The 23,633-nt window shown below is 45.4% G+C and overlaps 1 protein-coding gene across 4 annotated transcripts in view; it reads left to right on the top strand.

Moving 5' to 3' along the window:
• Positions 1-8,679: 8,679 nt before the first annotated feature.
• The window catches only part of ydjc (YdjC chitooligosaccharide deacetylase homolog), a 58,076-nt gene continuing 43,122 nt past the window's right edge, over positions 8,680-23,633 (top strand). For 2 of the 4 annotated variants that reach the window (XM_068054691.1, XM_068054687.1), the window contains exon 1: positions 8,680-8,929. In XM_068054691.1, coding sequence (XP_067910792.1) covers positions 8,925-8,929 — 5 coding nt within the window. In that variant the 5' untranslated portion in view covers positions 8,680-8,924. The other 2 variants (XM_068054689.1, XM_068054688.1) reach the window with 2 other exon arrangements.

Genomic DNA, 23,633 nt, shown 5'->3' with positions numbered 1-23,633 from the left:
CTTGTCAAAGGCTTTACTAAAGTCCATATAGACAATATCCACCGCCCTTCCCTCATCAATCATCTTCGTCACTTCCTCAAAAAACTCAATCAAATTAGTAAGACACAACCTCCCCTTCACAAAACCATGCTGTCTCTCGCTAATAAGTTTGTTTGTTTCCAAATGGGAGTAAATCCTGTCCCGAAGAATCCTCTCTAATAGTTTCCCTACCACTGACGTAAGGCTCACCGGCCTATAATTTCCTGGATTATCCTTGCCACCCTTCTTAAACAAAGGAACAACATTGGCTATTCTCCAGTCCTCTGGGACTTTACCTGTAGCCAATGAGGATGCAAAGATTTCTGTCAAGACCCCAGCAATTTCTTCCCTTGCCTCCCTCAGTATTCTAGGGCAGATCCCATCAGGCCCTGGGGACTTATCTACCTTAATGCTTTGCAAGACACCCAACACCTCCTCCTTTTTCATAATGAGATGACTGAGACTATCTGCACTCCCTTCCCTAGGCTCATCATCCACCAAGTCCTTCTCCTTGGTGAATACTGATGCAAAGTACTCATTTAGCACCTCGCCCATTTCCTCTGGCTCCATGCTTAGATTCCCTTCTCTGTCCTTGAGTGGGCCAACCCTTTCCCTGGTTACCCTCTTGCTCTTTATATATGTATAAAAAGCCTTGGGATTTTCCTTAATCCTGTTTGCCAATTACTTTTCATGACCCCTTTTAGCCCTCCTAACTCCTTGCTTAAGTTCCTTCCTACTGTCTTTATATTCCTCAAGTGCTTCATCTGTTCTTAGCCTTCCAGCCCTTACAAATGCTTCCTTTTTCTTTTTGACTAGGCTCACAATATCCCGTGTTATCCAAGCTTCCCGAAACTTGCCAAACTTGTCTTTCTTCCTCACAGGAACATGCTGGTCCTGGATTCTAATCAGCTGACGTTTGAAAGACTCCCACATGTCAGATGTTGATTTACCCTCAAACAGCCGCCCCCAATCTAAATTCTTCAGTTCCTGCCTAATATTGTTATAATTAGCCTTCCCCCAATTTAGCACCTTCACCCGAGGACTACTCTTATCCTTATCCACAAGTACCTTAAAACTTATGGAATTATGGTCACTGCTCCCGAAATGCTCCCTCACTGAAACTTCGACCACCTGGCCGGGCTCATTCCCCAACACCAGGTCCAGAATGGCCCCATCCCTAGTTGGACTACCTACATACTATTTCAAGAAGCCCTCCTGGATGCTCCTCACAAATTCTGCCCCATCCAAGCCCCTAGCACTAAGTGAGTCCCAGTCAATATTGGGGAAGTTAAAATCACCCACCACTACAACCCTGTTACCTTTACATCTTTCCAAAATCTGTCTACATATCTGCTCCTCTACCTCCCGCTGGCTGTTGGGAGGCCTGTAATAAACCCCCAACATCGTGACTGCACCCTTCCTATTCCTGAGCTCCACCCATATTGCCTCGCTGCATGACCCCTCTGAGGTGTCCTCCCGCAGTACAGCTGTGATATTCTCCTTAACCAGTAATGCAACTCCCCTACCCCTTTTACATCCCCCTCTATCCCGCCTGAAGCTTCTAAAGCCTGGAACATTTAGCTGCCAATCCTGCCCTTCCCTCAACCAAGTCTCTGTAATAGCAACAACATCATATTTCCAAGTACTAATCCAAGCTCTAAGTTCATCTGCCTCACCTGTTATACTTCTCGCATTGAAACAAATGCACTTCAGACCACCAGTCCCGCTGTGCTCAGCAACATCTCCCTGCCTGCTGTTCCTCTTAGTCCTACTGGCCTTATTTACTTTGTCCTCCTCATTTACTTCACTAGCTGTCCTACTGCTCTGGTTCCCACCCCCCTGCTACACTAGTTTAAACCCTTCCGAGTGACGCCACAGAAGAATGGGGGAGAAATGAAGTAAGTCAGCCCTCCTCGAATCTGGATAAAAATCATTAGTGGCTGAATTAAAACAGAAATGCTGGAAACACTCAGCAAGTCACACAGCATCAGTGGACAAAGTAACAGAGGTCCACATGGCAGACTGGTCACGTAAGTAAAAGCCCGTAGGATCCAAGGCAAAGTGGCAAGCTGGATCCAAAATTGGCTCAGAGGTACGAAGCAATAGGTCATGGTCAGTGGGTGTTTTTCTGACTGGAGTGGGTTCCGCAGGGCTCAGTACTAGGACCCGTGCTTTTTGTGGTATATATCAACGATTTGGACTTGAATGTAGGGGTATGATTAAGAAGGTTGCAGATGATACAAAAATTGGCTTTGTGGTTAATGAAAAAGAAAGCTGTAGACTGCAGGAAGATATCAATGGACTAGTCAGGTGGGCAGAACAGTGGCAAATGAAGTTCAATATGGAGAAGTGTGAGGTAATGCATTTGGGGGAAGACTAACAAGGCAAGGGAATACACAATCAATGGTAGGATATTGAGAAATGTAGAGGAATAGATCTCTGAAGGTGGCTGGACAGGTCGATATGGTGGTCAAGAAGGCATAGGTGATACTTTTCTTTATGAAAGAACAAAGAAAAGAACAAAGAAAATTACAGCACAGGAACAGGCCCTTCGGCCCTCCAAGCCTGCGCCGATCCAGATCCTCTATCTAAACATGTCGCCTATTTCCTAAGGGTCTGTATCTCTTTGCTTCCTGCCCACTCATGTATCTGTCTAGATACATCTTAAAAGACGCTATCGTGCCCACGTCTACCACCTCCGCTGGCAACGCGTTCCAGGCACCCACCACCCTCTGCGTAAAGAACTTTCCACACATATCCCCCCTAAACTTTTCCCCTCTCACTTTGAACTCGTGACCCCTAGTAATTGAATCCCCCACTCTGGGAAAAAGCTTCTTGCTATCCACCCTGTCTATACCTCTCATGATTTTGTACACCTCAATCAGGTCCCCCCTCAACCTCCATCTTTCTAATGAAAATAATCCTAATCTACTCAACCTCTCTTCATAGCTAGTGCCCTCCATACCAGGCAACATCCTGGTGAGCCTCCTCTGCACCCTCTCCAAAGCATCTACATCCTTTTGGTAATGTGGCGACCAGAACTGCACGCAGTATTCCAAATGTGGCCGAACCAAAATCCTATACAACTGTAACATGACCTGCCAACCCTTGTACTCAATACCCCGTCCGATGAAGGAAAGCATGCCATATGCCTTCTTGACCACTGTATTGACCTGCGTTGCCACCTTCAGGGAACAATGGACCTGAACACCCAAATCTCTCTGTACATCAATTTTCCCCAGGACTTTTCCATTTACTGTATAGTTCACTCTTGAATTGGATCTTCCAAAATGCATCACCTCGCATTTGCCCTGATTGAACTCCATCTGCCATTTCTCTGCCCAACTCTCCAATCTATCTATATTCTGCTGTATTCTCTGACAGTCCCCTTCACTATCTGCTACTCCACCAATCTTAGTGTCGTCTGCAAACTTGCTAATCAGACCACCTATACTTTCCTCCAAATCATTTATGTATATCACAAACAACAGTGGTCCCAGCACGGATCCCTGTGGAACACCACTGGTCACCCGTCTCCATTTTGAGAAACTCCCTTCTACTGCTACTCTCTGTCTCCTGTTGCCCAGCCAGTTCTTTATCCATCTAGCTAGTACACCCTGGACCCCATGCGACTTCGCTTTCTCCATCAGCCTACCATGGGGAACCTTATCAAACGCCTTACTGAAGTCCATGTATATGACATCTACAGCCCTTCCCTCACCAACAACTTTGTCACTTCCTCAAAGAATTCTATTAAGTTGGTAAGACATGACCTTCCCTGCACAAAACCATGTTGCCTATCACTGATAAGCCCATTTTCCTCCAAATGGGAATAGATCCTATCCCTCAGTATCTTCTCCAGCAGCTTCCCTACCACTGACATCAGGCTCACTGATCTATAATTATCTGGATTATCCCTGCTACCCTTCTTAAACAAGGGGACAACATTAGCAATTCTCCAGTCCTCCGGGACCTCACCCGTGTTTAAGGATGCTGCAAAGATATCTGTTAAGGCCCCAGCTATTTCCTCTCTCGCTTCCCTCAGTAACCTGGGATAGATCCCATCCAGACCTGGGGACTTGTCCACCTTAATGCCTTTTAGAATACCCAACACTTCCTCCCTCCTTATGCCGACTTGACCTAGAGTAATCAAACATCTGTCCCTAATCTCAACATCCGTCATGTCCCTCTCCTCGGTGAATACCGATGCAAAGTACTCGTTCAAAATCTCACCCATTTTCTCTGACTCCACGCATAACTTTCCTCCTTTGTCCTTGAGTGGGCCAATCCTTTCTCTAGTTACCCTCTTGCTCCTTATATATGAATAAAAGGCTTTGGGATTTTCCTTAACCCTGTTTGCTCAAGATATTTCATGACCCCTTTTAGCCCTCTTGATTCCTCGCTTCAGATTGGTCCTACATACCCGATATTCTTTCAAAGCTTCGTCTTTCTTCAGCCTCCTAGACCTTATGTATGCTTCCTTTTTCCTCTTAGCTAGTCTCACAATTTCACCTGTCATCCATGGTTCCCTAATCTTGCCATTTCTATCCCTCATTTTCACAGGAACCTGTCTCTCCTGCACGCTAATCAACCTCTCTTTAAAAGCCTCCCACATATCAAATGTGGATTTATCTTCAAACAGCTGCTCCCAATCTACATTCCCCAGCTCCTGCCGAATTTTGGTATAGTTGGCCTTCCCCCAATTTAGCACTTTTCCTTTAGGACCACTCTCGTCTTTGTCCATGAGTATTCTAAAACTTATGGAATTATGATCGCTATTCCCAAAGTAGTCCCCTACTGAAACTTCAACCACCTGGCCGGGCTCATTCCCCAACACCTGGTCCAGTATGGCCCCTTCCCCAGTTGGACTATTTACATACTGCTCTAGAAAACCCTCCTGGATGCTCCTTACAAATTCTGCTCCATCTAGACCTCTAACACTAAGTGAATCCCAGTCAATGTTGGGAAAATTAAAATCTCCTATCACCACCACCCTGTTGCTCCTACAGCTTTCCATAATCTGTTTACATATTTGTACCTCTATCTCACGCTCGCTGTTGGGAGGCCTGTAGTACAGCCCCAACATTGTTACCGCACCCTTCCTATTTCTGAGTTCTGCCCATATTGCCTCACTGCTCGAGTCCTCCATAGTGCCCTCCTTCAACAACTCATGGGTACCAAAGCCCCTCCTCCACCCCTTTTACCTCCCTCTCTATCCTGCCTGAAGCATCGATATCCTGGGATATTTAGTTGCCAATCGTGCCCTTCCCTCAACCAAGTCTCAGTAATAGCAATAACATCATACTCCCAGGTACTAATCCAAGCCCTAAGTTCATCTGCCTTACCTACTACACTTCTTGCATTAAAACAAATGCGCCTCAGACCACCAGTCCCTTTGCGTTCATCATCTTTCCCTTCGTCACGCTGACTTCATTATCTAGTTCCTTACAGGCTTTAGTTACTACCTCCTTACTGTCCACTGACCTCCTCATTTGGTTCCCATCCCCCTGCCACATTAGTTTAAACCCTCCCCAACAGCGTTAGCAAAAGCACCCCCAAGGACATTGGTTCCAGTCCGGCCCAGGTGTAGACCGTCCAATTTGTAATAGTCCCACCTCCCCCAGAACCGGTCCCAATGTCCCAAAAATCTGAACCCCTCCCTCCTGCACCATCTCTCAAGCCACGCATTCATCCTGACTATTCTTTCATTTCTACTCTGACTAGCACGTGGCACTGGTAGAAATCCTGAGATTACTACCTCTGAGGTCCTACTTTTTAACTTGGCTCCTAACTCCCTAAATTCTGCTTGTCGGACCTCATCCCGTTTTTTACCTATATCATTGGTGCCTATGTGCACAATGACAACTGGCTTTCACCCTCCCCTTTCAGAATGTTCTGCAGCCGATCTGAGACATCCCTGACCCGTGCACCTGGGAGGCAACATACCATTTGGGAGTCTCGTTTTCGACCACAGAACCGCCTATCTACCCCCCTTACAATCGAATCCCCGATGACTATAGCCCTTCCACTCTTTTTCCCGCCTTTCTGAACAGCAGAGCCAGCCACGGTGCCATGAACCTGGCTACTGCTGCCTTCCCCTGGTGAGCCATCTTCCCCCAACAGTATCCAAAACGGTATACTTGTTTTGGAGGGAGATGACCGCAGGGGACACCTGCACTGCCTTCCTGCTCTTTCTCTGCCTTTTGGTCACCCATTCCCTTTCTCCCTCAGCAATCCTAATCTGCGGTGTGACCAATTCGCTAAACGTGCTATCCACGACCTCCTCAGCATCGCGGATGCTCCAAAGTGAGTCCATCCACAGCTCCAGAGCCGTCATGCGGTCTAACCAGAGCTGCAGCTGGACACACTTCCAGCACGTGAAGGAGTCAGGGACATCAGCCATGTCCCTGAGCTCCCACATTGAGCAAGAGGAGCATAACACGGGTCTGAGATCTCCTGCCATTTTTAATCTTAAGCTTAACTTAGTCTTAATTTAGATAAATGAAAAAGGAACGAAAAGTTTTTACCAATCAGACGGAAAAAAAATAAATAGAAAAAGCCTTACCTTATCTGCACACCACCGAGTCCTTTTTTTTTGGTTAGAGGAGGAGGGCGGTTGGGAGACACTACAGGTGTTGTGTCTCGGGTTCAGCCGCTGCCCAAATATATAGGACTCACTTACCCAGCTTCCACCTCGCTCTCCCTGTCGCCGCTGCAAAAAGAAACTGCCAAAATAAAAAGGTAAGTTTATATAAGTTGTAAACTCACTTACCCAGCTGCCACCTCGCTCTCCCTGTCGCCGCTGAGGCATAGAATACAAGAGTTGGAGGTTATGCTGGAACATTATAAAACATTGGTTAGGCCACAGCTCGAGTACTGCGTGTAGATCTGGTCACCACACTATAGGAAAGATGTGATTGCACTAGAGAGGATACAGAGGAGACTTTTAGTTATGAAGAAAGATTGGAACAGAGGAGGCTGAAGGAAGTTCTAATTGAAGTGTATAAAATTATGAAGGGTCTAGATAGAGTGGCTAGAAAGGCCTATTCTTCTTGGTTGTGGGGTCCATAACCAGGGGGCGTTGATTTAGTGTAAGAGTTAGGAGGTTTAGAGGGGATTTGAGGGGATTTTTTCACACAATGGATGGTAAGGATCTGAAACTCACTGCCTGAAAGCCAGAAACCCTCATAACATTTAAAAAGTACTTGGATATGCACTTGAAGGCTTTAGACCAAGAGCTGGAAAGTGGGATTAGGCTGGATGGCTACCTGCCAGCCAGCGCAGATACAATGGGCCGAATGGCCTCCTTTCATACTGTAACTTTCTAAGATGCTATGATTAAGGTTTCAGGTCAACAACCTTTCATCTGAATTCAGGGGAAGAGGCCAGAATTCTGAAAACAAAAGGGTCCACTGTGCAGAGGAGTACTCCTGGCCAAAGGAGTGGGCACAGAGGCAAAGGCGAGGGAAGAAGAGCGCAGCATCATGCTGAGTTTGAAATTCATTAAGGTGGGAGTTTAAGGGGATAAAGATGAGAGTCCTTTGCTGAGGACAGATTATTCATTGCCAGAGAGGGAAAGATCAGAGGGTATCGTGAATACACGGCAAGGGGTGAGATTGGAAGAAGGGATGGGATCAGAGGAAAGTGAAGGGGAAGAAGGATACGGAGGGGCTTTGGTACCCATGAGTTGTTGAAGCTTGCAATCCTCAACACCTGAAAGGAAGATAAAAAGTTTTTGTTAAAGTGCTGGATGAGGTGAAGGATGAAATGGAACTGGAGAGCAGGACAGCTTTGAGATAGTGAGTCAGTGCTGCTGAAGAGAGAGGTCGAGAATGTGCAGGTGATGCTACATGACATTGAGTGTGGCTGTCAGGATGTGACAAGAGCAGTGGTTCAAGGACCGCTGAACATCTTGGAGCTATCTGTAATCATGGATGGATCCGAAACATGAAGGGTGGAATTTCAACTGGAATCCATGTGGAATAAGTTGGAGCCGGAGGCAGTTGTTGAAGAAGGCTATGCGGCTGTGATACCAGGTAGATACCTGATCAAACACGAGAAGGAAAATAGAAAGCAATGAAGGTGAACAAGATAGAAGAGACAAAGGAAATCCTGTCGGAGAGAAGAGCAGAACTTGTTCACCTTGTGCATTCTTGGAAGAGAAGTGGCAGTGAATTAAACACTAATACAAAAGCAGAATACTGCAAATGCTGTAAAGCTGTAATGAAAACAGAAAATGCTAGAAATACTCAGCAGGTCAGGCAGCATCTGTCAAGGGAGAAACAGAGTTAATGTTTCAGGCCAATGACCTTTCATCAGAACTGGAAGAAGTTAGAGGTGCAATCGATGCTGGAGGGTGCACGTCTAATGACATACCCACAACTGCCCATTCACAAATCTTGACCGGTGAATGTGCCAACTTGTGCATGCACAGAGCTTGTTTCTGCTTTGCTGGCAGGAGTCACTCCAAAACTTTTTAAACGTGCCCACTAATGTCTGTGCGCCAAACAAAGAAACAAACTAAGTTTGAAGACCCTCTGGAAAGGTTGCCATTGGCAGAAACTCCCTATGATCATTATTTTGACATGGAGGTGTGGCCAAGTTTTGTGGGCGAGGCTGATTTCCAGCCTGATTTTTTTTTAAAAAAACCATAAAGACCGGGGAGACTCGATTTGACGTGTTGACGTTACTTGCGTCTAAAATTGCCCTGATTTTTCTTTTTGGCTAATTTTAGCTGAATCGCGCTCGATTGAAACCAGCGCAAAAGCAGCACAAAGTCTCAACCTTCCACACATTACCTTTTTCAGTTCCCTCTTTAGAGGGCGCAGGAACCTTGAAGCAAGATTGCAGTCTGTCTTTCTGTTTGGAAAGCCCTTGTTAAGATGACCGGCCATTGAATCTTCACCATGGGGTAAGATGTGGAGAGGGTACTGTAAAGCGCTGTGTGTAACAATGTAATGCAGTGGCAGCAGGTTCATAACGAAAGGCAGGATTGCCCGAGAGTCTTTAGGAAACATGTTCCTGCTACTTCAATGTGCGGAAATGAATTCTACTGATGCTGAAACGACCTTCAGTAAACACAATCTATGAATAAACTTGGACAGAGCTGCCTGTGGGCTGGGACTGTGTTTGACACGACTTGGGGGCAGTAATTTGATCTGAAGTTGTCCCCCAGCACGGATGTGGTTTTTTTTTTATTGCTGTACGTGTTGCCCTGTTTCTGCTGATGTCTCTCTAAAGGACGTAACATCCTCCTGAGCAGGCAGCATTTAACTGGTAAGATATACTTAAAGGAGCCGAGCAAAGGCTCCCCAATATTAGGGCTTTCTTTTTGGCCGATGTCAATACCAACAAGGTTCTTAGTGAGACCAGTGCAGTTCGCAGAAAGCGAGCATCAAGACCGGTATTTTGGACCGAACAGGTAATACCATGATTAGAATTAAAATGTTACAGTGACTTCCTCTTAAAGGGTAAACTGAGAAATGTTAAGCTTTCTCAGTGTGTTGAGCTGAGCTGACAATGGGACAAGCAGCTTCTCTTCAAACTTTCCCAGCACCAATCCTGCTCTTTGTACACAAGTGCTGGGTAACTTTTGGATGTTTATAGGGAGCCAGTTTAGGACTGGTGAAATAGAAAGAATTACCGGGATAGCAACGTGGCTAAAGAGTGGCTTTTTAGTGGGTGTGTGGATCTTAGTGCCACAGGCTGAAACCCCTATTTTTAAAGACAAATGAAAGAATACCCATTTTTAAAACCCAAATAGCTAGCCGAATTTTGAGAAGTCATAGTTTTGAAGATGTGAAACCATTAGTAACTTGTGAATTACGGAGAGTGGTGTGTCAATTACAGAGGTAAAGGAGTATCCTCACCTTTTACTAGAGGAAGGATTTGAAGCCTCCAGCTGTATGCAGGTGTGTTGCTCGACTTCAGGAAACAAAATTGCCCATTGCATTTTCTAGTTTGCATTCAATACTGCCAACCAGTAAAAATAAGTGTGTTTGAGTTGAATTTATTTTTTATGAACTAGTGCATTAAGGACAAAGGCAGTTAATGTGTTGGGGGTTTTTTGGAGTTAGGAGGAAGCAGTATCCTTTGGTATAAATAAGAATTTTAACACTCAAAACTGGTGGGGTGGGAACATAGAGTGACAGGGGTATATTCCCCTAGAGTGTGACAGGGGTATATTCCCCCACCCCCCATTCTTGGGAGATAATTATGGTTTCCCACACTAGGGAAGAGAAATGTTGGCTAAAAGTAAAATGCACGTTGTGTCAAACTGAGGACTAAGTTCTGCAGTAGGATGTGCACCTTGCGATTGCCCCTTATTCTGTTTGTTACCTTCAAGGTGCTGTTGGTGTTTCATTCAATATATTGCTAAATCCATATATACCATTGGGATTAATGTTAACCCAATTCACGGGGTGGGTGAGTAATTGGAAACAAGCATGTTGCTTTCCCGCTTAGGTGCTGTTAAACTGCAAGGTTTTGCAGGTGGAAGTGGGCACCCATCTAAAACAGGCTGGAGCTGCCACTTATGCAATTGGGGTCTATTATAAAGAAAGGACTTGCATCACAGGACATCCCAAAGTGCTTTACAGCCAATGAAGTACTTTTGATGTGTAGTCACTGTTGTAATATAGGAAGAATGCCAGCCAATTTGTGCACAGCAAGCTCCACAAACAGCAAAGAGATAAATGACAAGATCTGTTTATGTAGTTGGTTGAAGGATAAATATTGGCCAGGATGCCAGGGAGAATTCCCTTACTCTTCTTGAAATAGTGCTAAGGGATAGTCAAGGGCCTCAGTTTAACATCTCGGCTGAATGACGGCACCTCCGACAATGCAACACTCCCTCAGTACTGCACTGGAGTATCAGCCTGGATTATGTGCTCAAGTTTCTGGAGTGGGACTTAAGCCCACAGCCGTCTGATTGCAAGGCAAGAATGTTACTCATTGAGCCACAGCAGACGCTGACAGTAGCACCCAGATGCAATTTTAACCGGGCTTGAGGTGAGGGGTGGGAGGGTTGTTGGTGGGTGTGCACTAGGCAAAAGCAGGTTTGCAGCTGGTCTCTTAACGGCAGAGGCCCTACTGGTAAGTCTAAAACTTTCTTTTATGGAGCCATTAGGGACTTGGGTGCTCCTCTGGGTCTCATAGGGTTGGCCAATTCTGGACATATTCCTGGGGGTTTCCTGTCTCCAATCCCAGCTCCACACCCCCTGCCAACCAACAAGCTTGAGCCTTTTAAAAAAAAATCCTTCTCCAGAATTTTTAGAACTAATGAACAAAAGTGCTTACAGAGAATGAAAGCTACACACTATGGTTTTTTTTTTCCTCCTGGGTTTGCTCCCAGAAGTGTCTGGAGATTAATCTTCAATTCCTGGAGAGTTGGCAACACTAGTGTCCCACAAGAAAACTTGAGAATTCCCTACCCTGATTTTTGCTTTTCCCCCTTGAGTGTGATTCATTTAAAACCCCCTCCCTGCCACTTATCTGAAAGCTGGAGGATGGCCAAAGACTCCAGGACCCTGGCCTGCCCAGGGGAACCACTCTGCGACCTCTTTGTGACTGTTGTGGATGGCCCAGCATTGTAAAACTGTCATGGGCTCCAGCTGACTCAGCTGGACCGGGGAATCCAACACACCAGAGTGAACTCCTGCTATAAACGTATTGTCCATTAAAACCTGACCCATTTGTTAAAGAAAAGAAAGACTTGCATTTATATAGTGCCTTTCTTGACCACAGAATGCCCCAAAGCATTTTACAGCCAATGAAGTACTTTTGAAATGTTGTAATGTAGGAAATGTTGGGCTGCAGTTAGGATAATGTGCCCAGTTTCCGGCACTATTCTTTAGGGAGTATATACTCAGGCATTTGAGAGAGATTCCCGAATATGACAGAAAGCTTGAGAAGTTTTAGTTGTAGAATTCTACAATCTAAGGCTGCTGCTGCTGCTCTTTATTCCTAAATGCTGTGTTTTCTTTGCATATAAATAGACTGCTTAAATGTTTGGTTTGCTTGGACTTTGAGAAGGGGAAATGGAATACTTTATCTGGAAAACACAATATGCAACACAATTGGACTAATCTGCTTTACAAATGTGAAGGTGACTCATATTGTCTCTTTATTTACTATTGGGTTATTACATCATCATTCCAGGACTGGGGAAAGTAATTGTTAAAGGAATCAAATTCTCACTGGTAAAACCATATTTGAACAGAAACTATGTGGAACCTTTTCACAATGTTGGTTTACTTTAAGGCATGTGCTCAAAATTTGATCTGGTGGCATGCTAATCATTAATGAGTTCCCTTGCTGCCATAGCATTCACATGGAAAATTTCATAATATCAACCATATATGTTCCATTGTGTAATGTGACACGTATACATGTACAAGTATATATCTGAGGCTCTACCAAGATGTGAAGAGTAAAGTACTGGATTGTGTAAACCTGTATAGAACTTTGGTGTAGCATTTTCCCAGTTTTTCCATTCTGTCAACATGGAGCGCTCCCATTGGGTAGAGTTAGATGAGGTAATTTATAGAATAATACTTTCTACCCTACCTCAACTTTAGTCTAAAAACCAGCACCAGAGTTATTGTTTCCTGGTTAAGATCTAGACGCTATTAGAGAGAAGTCATGTTCAATCCTTTTTAATCCTTGTAATAATGTGTTGACTGAAAAGGCTAATTCATGGCCCATTTATTTTGGAGAACCACTTCTTGAGGTAGCATTTCATGCCGCCAGGAGCTCAAGCACCACGTCGTTTATATTGCATCAGCTCTGTAAATACCTTGACATGCCTCGCAATCTAAACTCTTACCGTTTGGCATGGTTGGACAGATTACAGAGCAATGGCAACACTAAACCAACAATATATTTGTTTAAAAGTCCAAGTTTTGACTTTAATTTGTTTTCCTGCAATGATGGCCATGAAACCATTGTCGATTGTTGTAAAAACCCATCAGGTTCACTAATGGCCTTTAGGGAAGGAAATCTGCTGTCCTTACCTGGTCTGGCCTGCATGTGACTCCAGACCCACAGCAATGTGGTTGACTCTTACATGCCCTCTGAAATGGCCTAGCAGGCCACTCAGTTGTATCTAACCGCTACGAAGTCAATAAAAAGGAATGAAACTGGACAGACCACCCGGCATTGACCTAGGCACCGGAAACGACAACAGCAAACCCAGCCCTGTCGACCCTGCAAAGCCCTCCTTACTAACATCTGGGGGGCTTGTGCCAAAGTTGGGAGAGCTGTCCCACAGACTAGTCAAGCAACAGCCTGACATAGTCCTACTCACGGAATCATACCTGGCAGACAATGTCCCAAACACTGCCATCACCATCCTCGGGTATGTCCTGTCCCACCGGCAGGACAGACCCACCAGAGGTGGTGGCACAGTGGTATACAGTAAGGAGGGAGTTGCCCTGGGAGTCCTCAACATCGACTCTGGATCCCGTGAAGTCTCATGGCATCAGATCAAACATGGACAAGGAAACCTCCTGCTGATTACCACCGACTGCCCTCCCTCAGCTGATGACTCAGTACTCCTCCATGTTGAACAGCACTTGGAGGAAGCACTGAGGGTGGCAAGGGCACAGAATGTACTCTGGTTGGGGGACTTCAATGTCCATCACCAAGAGTGGCTCGGTAGCACCACTACTGACCGAGCTAGCCGAGTCCTAAAGGACATAGCTGCTAGACTGGGTATGCAGCAGGTGGTGAGGGAACCAACAAGTGGGAAAAACATACTTGGCCTCATCCTCACCAATCTGCCTGCTGCAGATGCTTCTGTCCATGACAGTATTAAGTAGGAGTGACCACCGCACAGTCCTTGTGGAGATGAAGTCCCGCCTTCACATTGAAGATACCCTCCATCGTGTTGTGTGGCACTACCACTGTGCTAAATGGGATAGATTTCGAACAGATCTAGCAATGCAAAACTGGGCATCCATGAGGCGCTGTGGGCCATCAGCAACAGTAGAACTGTACTCAACCACAATCTGTAACGTCCTGGTCCGGCATATCCCCCACTCTACCATTACCATCAAACCAGGAGACCAACCCTGGTTCAATGAAGAGTGCAGGACGGCATGCCAGGAGCAGCACCAGGCATACCTCAAAATGAGGTGTCAACCTGGTGAAGCTACAACACAGGACTATCTGCATGCCAAACTGCGTAAGCAGCATGTGATAGACAGAGCTAAGCGATCCCATAACCAATGGATCAGATCTAAGCTCTGCAGTCCTGCCACATCCAGCCATGAATGGTGGTGGACAATTCAACAACTAAGTGGAGGAGGTTGCTCCACAAATATCCCCATTCTCAATGATGGGGGAGCCCAGCACATCAGTGCGAAAGATAAGGCTGAAGCATTTGCAACAATCTTCAGCCTGAAGTGCCAAGTTGATGGTCCACCTCGGCCTGCTCCTGACGTCCCCAGCATCACAGATGCCAGACTTCAGCCAATTCGATTCACTCCACGTGATATCAAGAAACGACTAAAGGCATTGGATACTGCAGACTATGGGCTGTGACAATATTCCGGCAATAGTACTGAAGACCTGTGCTCCAGAACTTGCCGGACCCCTAGCCAAGCTGTTCCAGTACAGCTACAACACTGGCATCTACCTGGCAATGTGGAAAATTGCCCAGGCATGTCCTGTACACAAAAAGCAGGACAAGTCCAACCTGACCAATTACCACCCTATCAGCCTACTCTCAATCATCAGTAAAGTGATGGAAGGTGTCATCAACAGTGCTATCAAGTGGCACTTGCTTAGCAATAACCTGCTCAGTGATGCTTAGTTTGGGTTCCACCAGGGCTGCTCAGCTCCTGACCTCATTACAGCCTTGGTTCAAACATGGACAAAAGAGCTGAATTCAAGAGGTGAGGTGAGAGTGACTGCCCTTGACATCAAGGCAGCATTTGACCGAGTATGGCATCAAGGAGCCCTAGCAAAACTGAGGTCAATGGGAATCAGGGGGAAAACCCTCCACTGGCTGGAGTCATATCTAGCGCAAAGGAAGATGCTTGTGGTTGTTGGAGGTCAATCATCTGAGCTCCAGCACATCACTGCAGGAGTTCCTCAGGGTAGTCTCCTAGGCCCAACCATCTTCAGCTGCTTCATCAATGACCTTCCTTCAGTCATAAGGTCAGAAGTTGGGATGTTCGCTGATGATTGCACAGTGTTCAGCACCATTCGTGACTCCTTAGATACTGAAGCAGTCCGTGTAGAAATGCAGCAAGACCTGGACAATATCCAGACTTGGGCTAATAAGTGGCAAGTAACATTCGTGCCACACAAGTGCCAGGCAATGACCATCTCCAACAAGAGAGAATCTAACCATCTACCTTTGACATTCAATGGTATTACCATTGCTGAATCCTCCAGTATCCACATTCTAGGAACTACGAATGACCAGAAACTGAACTGGAGTAGCCATATAAATACCATGGCTACAAGGGCAGGTCAGAGGCTAGGAATCCTGCGGTGAGTAACTCACCTCCTGACTCCCCAAAGCCTGTCCACCAGCAACAAGGCACAAGTCAGGAGTGTGATGGAATACTCTCCACTTGCCTGGATGGGTGCAGCTCCAACAACACTCAAGAAGCTCGACACCATCCAGGACAAAGCAGCCCCCTTGATTGGCACCCCATCTACAAACATTCACTCCCTCCACCACCGACGCACAGTGGCAGCAGTGTGTACCATCTACAAGATGCACTGTAGCAACTCAACAGGGCTCCTTAGACAGCACCTTACAAACCCCCGACCTCTACCAACTTGAAGGACAAGGGCAGCAAATGCATGGGAACACCACCACCTGCAAGTTCCCCTCCAAGTCACCCACCATCCTGACTTTGAACTCTATCGCCGTTCCTTCACTGTCGCTGGGTCAAAATCCTGGGACTCCCTTGCTCACAGCGCTGTGGGTGTACCTACCCCAAATGGACTGTAGCGGTTCAAGAAGGCAGCTCACCACTACCTTCTCAAGGGCAATTAGGGATGGGCAATAAATGCTGGCCTAGCCAGTGACGCCCACATCCCATGAATGAATAAAAAAAAATACTGCTCTGTGAATATTGTGTCCAGTCAGCACTTAAGTGCTGAACCTGCAGATTTCTGGTTTAGCATCTCCGGTAAGTTCACATTCTGGGAATCAGCAATTCAAACCAAAATTTTTGCCAAAACCAGACTTTCAAGCAGGCGTGACTTATTAACACTCCATCAATTCCTAGTTTCCCCCTTTTACCAAAATAACCCCTTGATATTCTTAGAAGAAGCATTGTTTCAGGGGAAAAATGTCATGGCTGATCAATTCACTGGATTCATTTGAGGATTTTGCAGATCGAATGGATAAGGGTGAGATAGTGGGACTTGTCTACCTGGATTTCAGAAACCCATCTGGCACTGTTTCCACGGAACATACTTATTCATCAGGCCTGTGCCCTTTGCATGGAAAGGATAATGAAGAATCGGGCTAGGTGACGCTTGTCTAAAGTGTTACAGTTATGGTTGTTAATAAGGTGTCAGACAGAAAACTGTTTGTTAGTGACGTCCCACAGAGATTGGACTTGGGGCTGCTGTAGTTTATAACTTCTGTAAATGATGTAGAGGGTGGAATATTCACTCATGTATCAGTGTTTGCAGATGACATCAAACTGGGTGCAGTCACTGATGATGCTAATCAAGGTGTGATAATCCAAAGCGCTCTGGACAGGTGTTTAGAATAAAAGGAGGGAGAATATGTGGGAGTTTCGGTATTCAAAAATAAAAAGAAAGGCTTTATTTTTTGTATTTGTTCCTGGAATGTGAGCATCGCTGGCAAGGCCAGCATTTATTGCCCATCCCTAATTCCCCTTGAGAAGGTGGTGGTAAGTCACTTTCTCGAGACATTGCAGTCCATCTGCTGTAGGTACAATTATATGTCACCTTTCACTAACAGCAATGTGATAATGGCCAGATATTTTGTTTTTGTGATGTTAATAAATATTGGTCAGGGCACCGGGGAGAACTCTCCTGCCGTTCTTCAAAATAGCACCAGGGGATCTTTTCCATCCACCCGAGAGGGCCAATGGGGCCTTGATTTAACATCTGATTGGAATGATGGCACCCACAACAGTGCAGTGCACCCTCCATTCTGGTACTGAAGTGACAGCCTGGCTTGTGTGCTCAAATCACTGGAATCGGAGTTGAACTTGCAACGCTGTGACTCAGGCGAGAGTGTTACCCACTGAGCCACGGCTGTTGACAGACAGTCAAGAAAGCAAATAAAATATTGGGAAATATAGCTTGTGGTGTGATTTATAAATTAAATTAAAGGAGGGTTTATTGAAGTTGCATCTGGTCTTGAGGCAGCACCTGAAGCACTGTATCGGAGAGAGTCCAGGGGAAGACTATTGCACTGATTCCTGAATTTAAAGGACCAAGTTATGAGGACTAAACTTAGTGTGGGACAAGGAACATGCTTATAAAATGTTCAGGAAGAATTGGGATCCAAGAAACTTAAGCATCATTTTCTCAGCAAGAAGGTGATAGAATTGTGAAATGTAGGGATGATGGAACAGATTTTTAAAAGAATGATCAGATGAGTTCTTGTTAGGAGAGGAGACACAGCAGTATTCAGTCTACAACCTAGTGGGACATTTGGCAGGATAAACCAGTTGGACCAGTGGTCCTCTGCATAAAATGTTACCATGCTATTGTGTACATGTCGCTCTGGGCTGCTGGAGGCCATAGCACTGCTTAATTTATATTATGACGTTGCTTTTGAAGCATATATAATCAGTTGCTTAATAGTTGTTTAGCAGCAGGATCCAGGATAACATGCTCATTGCTTTCAGTACACTACACAGATGCATCATCCAGATCTTTCAATAACACAGTTAAAATCCTTGAATTCTGAGGTGAATAATTATAATAGCGTAATATGCCTTTGTTCAAAAAAAATTTCGTACTGAAAGACTGATGGCTACTTTATTGTAGAAGTTATCGACTGTCTACTCACAACAGTGGAGGTTAAATTGCTGCTAATTCAGTGTAGGCACAGTGTGGTATGATTGCAGTCAACTTGAGATTGAATTATCTGTCATCAGAGTCTGAACAGACACTGTTCTGAAGTTGATTGCAATAGATGTATCACTTGGCTACAATACTCTGAAGCATTGTGTAACAATAGAAATGTACACTGGCTGCATTCATTGTGGATATAATGCATTGTTCTCTGATTTATCATCACCTACCTACTTAAAACAAAATGTTCTACAACAAATGATAAAACCTATTTCTGAAATATTACAGCTTGGAGGTGAATTCTGCTGCTTGTGTAATTTGGCCGTGATGGATTTTCTAGTCCTGATGTGGCTGAGCCAGAATGAGAAAAGGCACTAGAATTAACTCACCTATTTGATTAGCTTTTTAAAAATATATGAAAGCAACCCTGATGCCTATTTAGAGTCAGGAAAGGGTTACCGCATAGAAGGAGACCATTCGGCCTGTCGAGTCCGTGCCCGCTCTCTGCAAGAGTAATTTAGCTAGTGCCGCTCCCCCACCCTTTCCCTGTAGCTAAGATGTGCACTAGTTTCCTCAGCACAGTACCGAGCAAAACAAAGCTTAATTTGTAATGAAAAAATGCATGGTGTTCTATTGTTTTTATGTGGTTGTCACTGTCTGTTTATATGTAATAGAGCATGAAAACAAAGCCTTTTAATGTCAATGAATAACTAGATTCAAAGATCAGACCAGTAGATTATAGCAAGAGTGAGGATAGTCCATTTACTTTATAAATTATTAAAATTACAGAATTCTGCTCCTGAGTGGCACTTTTATTTTTAATTCTTGGGCAGGCATCGTAAATGTCCCATTGCAGTTACAGTGCAGTTCTGGTCTGAGGCTGGTGACTTGAGTGCAGTTTTATTACTTAGTATTATTGTGGGCTGTAAATTGCACTGTCTGCCAGAAAGAAGTAGCTTGCATTTATGTGTTGACTTTCACGTCCTCGGGACATCCTGAAGTGCTTCACAGCCAATGAATTGCTTTCGAAGCATGTAGCCAAATGCAGTGGCAAATTTGCACACACTAGGGGAGAAATTCATTCGCATAGCGCCGCTTCTAGGGTTGCATCGATTCCCCAGGGCAGGCAACACCGCTACCTGTGTGACCCGCAACATTGCCTGCCCCTGGGGAATCGGTATAGTCTGCGTAGCACGGCATTATACATGTGAATTTCTCCCCCTCTGTGTCCCACAAAAGCAATGAGATAGATGACAAGTTAATCAGTTTTTGTTTGGCGGTACTGGTTGAGGGATGGCCAGGACACTGGGAGAAATCTCTGCTCGAATAGTGCCATTGGATCTCTTGTTTGAATGGGCAAATAGGGCTTTGATTTAATGTCACATCGAAAGAGGGCACTTCTGACAATGCAGCACTCTCTCAAAGCTGTACTGTCCTGTCAGCTTCTGTCCTGCAGTGAAGCTTGAACCCACAAACTTCTAACTCAGGTGCCATCACTGAGCTTTGGAGAGCTAATGGTTGCAGGAATTTCTCTGTGATCTGTCTAGTTTAGAAGGTTCAAGGTTTCTCATTGGTTTAAAAGGTTAAAGGGTGATCTTATCAAGGCTTTTAAAATGATCAAGGAATGTAATAGGGTAAATGCAGAGAAACTGGTGAGGAAGGCAGAACAAAAGGGCATCATCGTAAAATTCGAGCTAAGCCATTTAGGACTAAAATCAGGAAGCACTTTTTCACATGCAGAATGATGGAAATCTCTGTCCCGAAAAGCAGTTGAAGTTTGGTGATGGGGTTGGGCTGGGAGGTTGGCGGGGGGGGCGGGGGGGGGGGGAGGGGGGGGGTCAGTTGAAAATTTCAAGACTGAGATTGATTAGAATTTTGTTAGGTAAAGCTTTCAAGGGCCAAAATAGGTAAATGGTATTGAGATACAGAGCAGCCGTGATCTCATTAAATGGCAGAACAGGCTCAAGCCACTGAATGAATGGCCTCTTCCTGTTCCTCTGTGCTGATATTTGGAATTCTATGAATTCAAGAATGACGTACAGTGTTTGGCATTATACACTTGATATGGGAGTGCTGGATCTCTGACCAGTAATTGTTGACTTGCAATAAAATGCTATTACACTAGTAATCTTTCTTCCTGGTAGATGTAGTACTTCAGACTTTATATGATTTGAAAGTTTAAAGGTGCTGCCCAGTGGGAGGACAATATAATATTGTAAAAATAATGTGTTTATAAGAGCTTAAGTGCTAAAGTTGACTTCTGCATTTTTTTCATTCTTTATGGGATGTGGGCGTCACTGGCAAGGCCAGCATTTGTTGCCCATCCCTAATTGCCCTTGACAACTGAGGGGCTTGATAGGCCATTTCAAAGGGTAGTCATGAGTCAACCACATTGCTGTGGGTCTGGAGTCACATGTAGGCCAGACCAGGGAAGGACAGCAGCTTTCCTTCCCTAAAAGGCATTAGTGAACCAGATAGCAATTCACTATAACAATTGATAGTTTCATGCTTTCAGTTACAGATTTCTTTTTAATTAATTAATTGAATTTTAAATTCCACCCAGCTGTCTTCGTGGGATTTGAACCTTTGTCCCCAGGGCATTGGTCTGGGCCTCTGGTTCAGTGACATTACCACTATGCCACCATCTCCCCAATTGATGCATATTGTGCATCATTTAGGTCAGAATGTGGTAGCACTCTGAATGAAAAGTGGGACAGCTATTAAAATGTTATAGGCTATGGATTCAAACCCCAATCCAGGACTTAAGCACATAATCTAGACATTACTACAGTACTGAGGAAGTGTGTTATTGGAGGCCATTTGATTGAGGGTCTACACCAAGGCATAATCTGCCTGTTCTAGTGGCTCAGGTGGGTATTAAAAGTTGCTTTTATTATTGGTTTTAAGTCAGAACGTGGAGCTCTGGCATTGAAGAGTGTCGATACTCCAGTTTCCATAGATCATTGGCTGACTTGTAAAGCCAGTTTTATCTGATGCAATTTAAAAGTCAACCAATATTTTTTAAAAATCCCCTACATTTTTAAGGCACTGAAGAGTTTTCCTGGTATCCTGGGCAACAATCCTTTCTCACCAATATCATCAAAAAAAAATGTAAATGTTTATTCGCCTAAATTGCTATTAATATTATCTAGACATGAACAAATAGGCTGCTTAGAGGGATTGCAGCATAGGTTTAATCTATGAGGAGAGATTAAACAAACTAGGGTTGCAATCACTGGAATTTAGAAGGTTGAGGGGTGATTTGATCTAAGTATTCAAGATCCTAAGGGGAACAGATAGTATTGATTGGGAGAAACTATTTCCACTGGTTGGGGAGTCTAGGACTAGGGGACAGTGCCTAAAAATTAGAGCCGAACCTGAGATTGATAGATTTTTATTATCCAAAGGTATTAAAGGGATATGGAACAATAGTGGATATATGGAGTTTGATTGCGGATCAGGCATGATCTCATTGAATGGTGGAGCAGGCTCAAGAAGCTAAATAGCCTCCTCCTGTTTCTGTGTCTCTAATATCGGACAGTTGCACAGTAAAATGGCATGCTTACCTCTGCCTGCAACTGGCTCACACAGCCATACATTTAATTGCTGTAACCTCTGACACTCTAGGCTGGATTTTACATTGGGCAGACGGGAGCTGGCCACCGGCGTAAAAGTCAATGGCGAAACCGCTTCCACCCGGCCCGGGGATCCGTCCTGTATTTTACGGGTCCCCAGGCTTTAATTGTCCCGAGGCGGGACTTCCACCAGCTTGAGGGAGGAGGTCCCACCTCATTGAGCTGCTGGCCAATCAGCGGGCCGGCAGCTCTTAGTCCCAGCAGCACCACTGGGAGCGGTGGCCTCTGCTGGGACTGCAACCCAGCCGAGGACATGGAGGCAGGACTGCAGGTGAGTTTGGGTTGCCTCGCCGAGGTAATCGGTCGGGCCCCGGCGAGGCAAGTGTGGTCGTTTGGGGGGGGCCTCTTGGGTCCCGGGGGTGGTTGGGGAAGCAGGGGTGGCCCTCAATCGGGCGATTGTCAGGGCCCCCCCTGGGGCACGGAGAGGCTGACAACATTCATCGGGCGGCCTTTCCCGGCTATAGGACGCTCACTTGCCATGGGTAAAATCCTGTGGAGGTGGCCCACGTAGTGGCCACTTAAGGGCCTTGATTGGCCTGGAGTGGGCGGCCCATTTTTTACTCCTCCACCACCGCCCCCCCGCACCGCCCCCCCCCCCCCCCCCCACCCTACGTCAAGTGGGTGAAGGCGGGAGTGGGTCAGGAAGGCCTCCCGGAGCCTCCTGCTCAATCTTATGCCTCCTCCCCCACCACCATCCAGCTCGCTGTGGTGGCGTAAAATTCCAGCCTGTGTCCTAAATATTGTACTTGTAAAAGTACCTTCAGCATTTGCTGGGTGAAATTTACTCTTGAAGAATATGAGGGAATTTTCTTCTAACTGTACAGAGAAATTACATCTAATGAAGAGAATCTTCCCTTGCTGCTCCACTGATTATAGACTACTACTGAGAAAGCCAAGAGAAAACAATTGTCAGTCTGGAGAGTGGCACAGTGGTTAGCACCGCAGCCTCACAGCTCCAGCGACCCGGGTTCAATTCTGGGTACTGCCTGTGCGGAGTTTGCAAGTTCTCCCTGTGTCTGCGTGGGTTTCCTCCGGGTGCTCCGGTTTCCTCCCACATGCCAAAGAATTGCAGGTTGATAGGTAAATTGGCCATTATAAATTGCCCCTAGTATAGGTAAGTGGTAGGGAAATATAGGGACAGGTGGGGATGTGGTAGGAATATGGAATTGGTGTAGGATTAGGATAAATGGGTGGTTGATGGTCGGCACAGACTCGGTGTGCCGAAGGGCCTGTTTCAGTGCTGTATCTCTAAACTAAACTAAACAAAACCTCCGCTCAGACTGAAAGCATGACCCTGAGCTTCCAGTTGCTTGCCATTTCAACAACACCACCCCCCTCCCCCCCACCCCCACTGCATGCCCACATTTCTGTCCGTGGCCTCCTGCAGTGTTCCAGTGAACATCAATACAAGCTCGAGGAGCAGCACCTGATCTTTCGATTAGGCACTCTACAGCCTTGCAGACTGAACATTGAGTTCAATAATTTCAGAGCATGACTGGCCTTTTATTAATATTTTTTTATTAAAAAATTTTTTTTTTAACCATATGCCTGTTATTCATGTAGACAGAGCTGCTTATTATTTTGTTATTAATCTAACTAATGCATTGTCTTTCACCACAATTGGATTGGATAAGGAAAAAAAAGGAGGCTTATGGCAGATTCAGAGCACTGAAAACAGCGGATACCCTAGAGGAGTATAGGAAGTGTAGGGGGGTACTTAAAAAAAGTAATTAGGAGAGCGAAGAGGGGGCATGAAAAAACACCGGTGGGCAAGATAAAGGAAAATCCCATGGCGTTTTATAAGTATATTAAGGGCAAGAGGATAACTAGGGCAAGAGTAGGGCCCATTAAGGACCAAAGTGGCAATCTGTGTATGGAACCAGAGGACATAGATGAGGTTTTAAATGATTACTTTTCATCTGTGTTCACTGTGGAGAAGGACGATGTAGGTGTGGA

This window comes from Heterodontus francisci, chromosome 23, assembly GCF_036365525.1.
Source record: "Heterodontus francisci isolate sHetFra1 chromosome 23, sHetFra1.hap1, whole genome shotgun sequence".
NCBI classification, from domain to species: Eukaryota; Metazoa; Chordata; class Chondrichthyes; order Heterodontiformes; family Heterodontidae; genus Heterodontus; species Heterodontus francisci.
The sequence above is the reverse complement of the archived record's forward strand: the minus strand, read 5'-3'. Positions and strand labels throughout refer to the sequence as shown.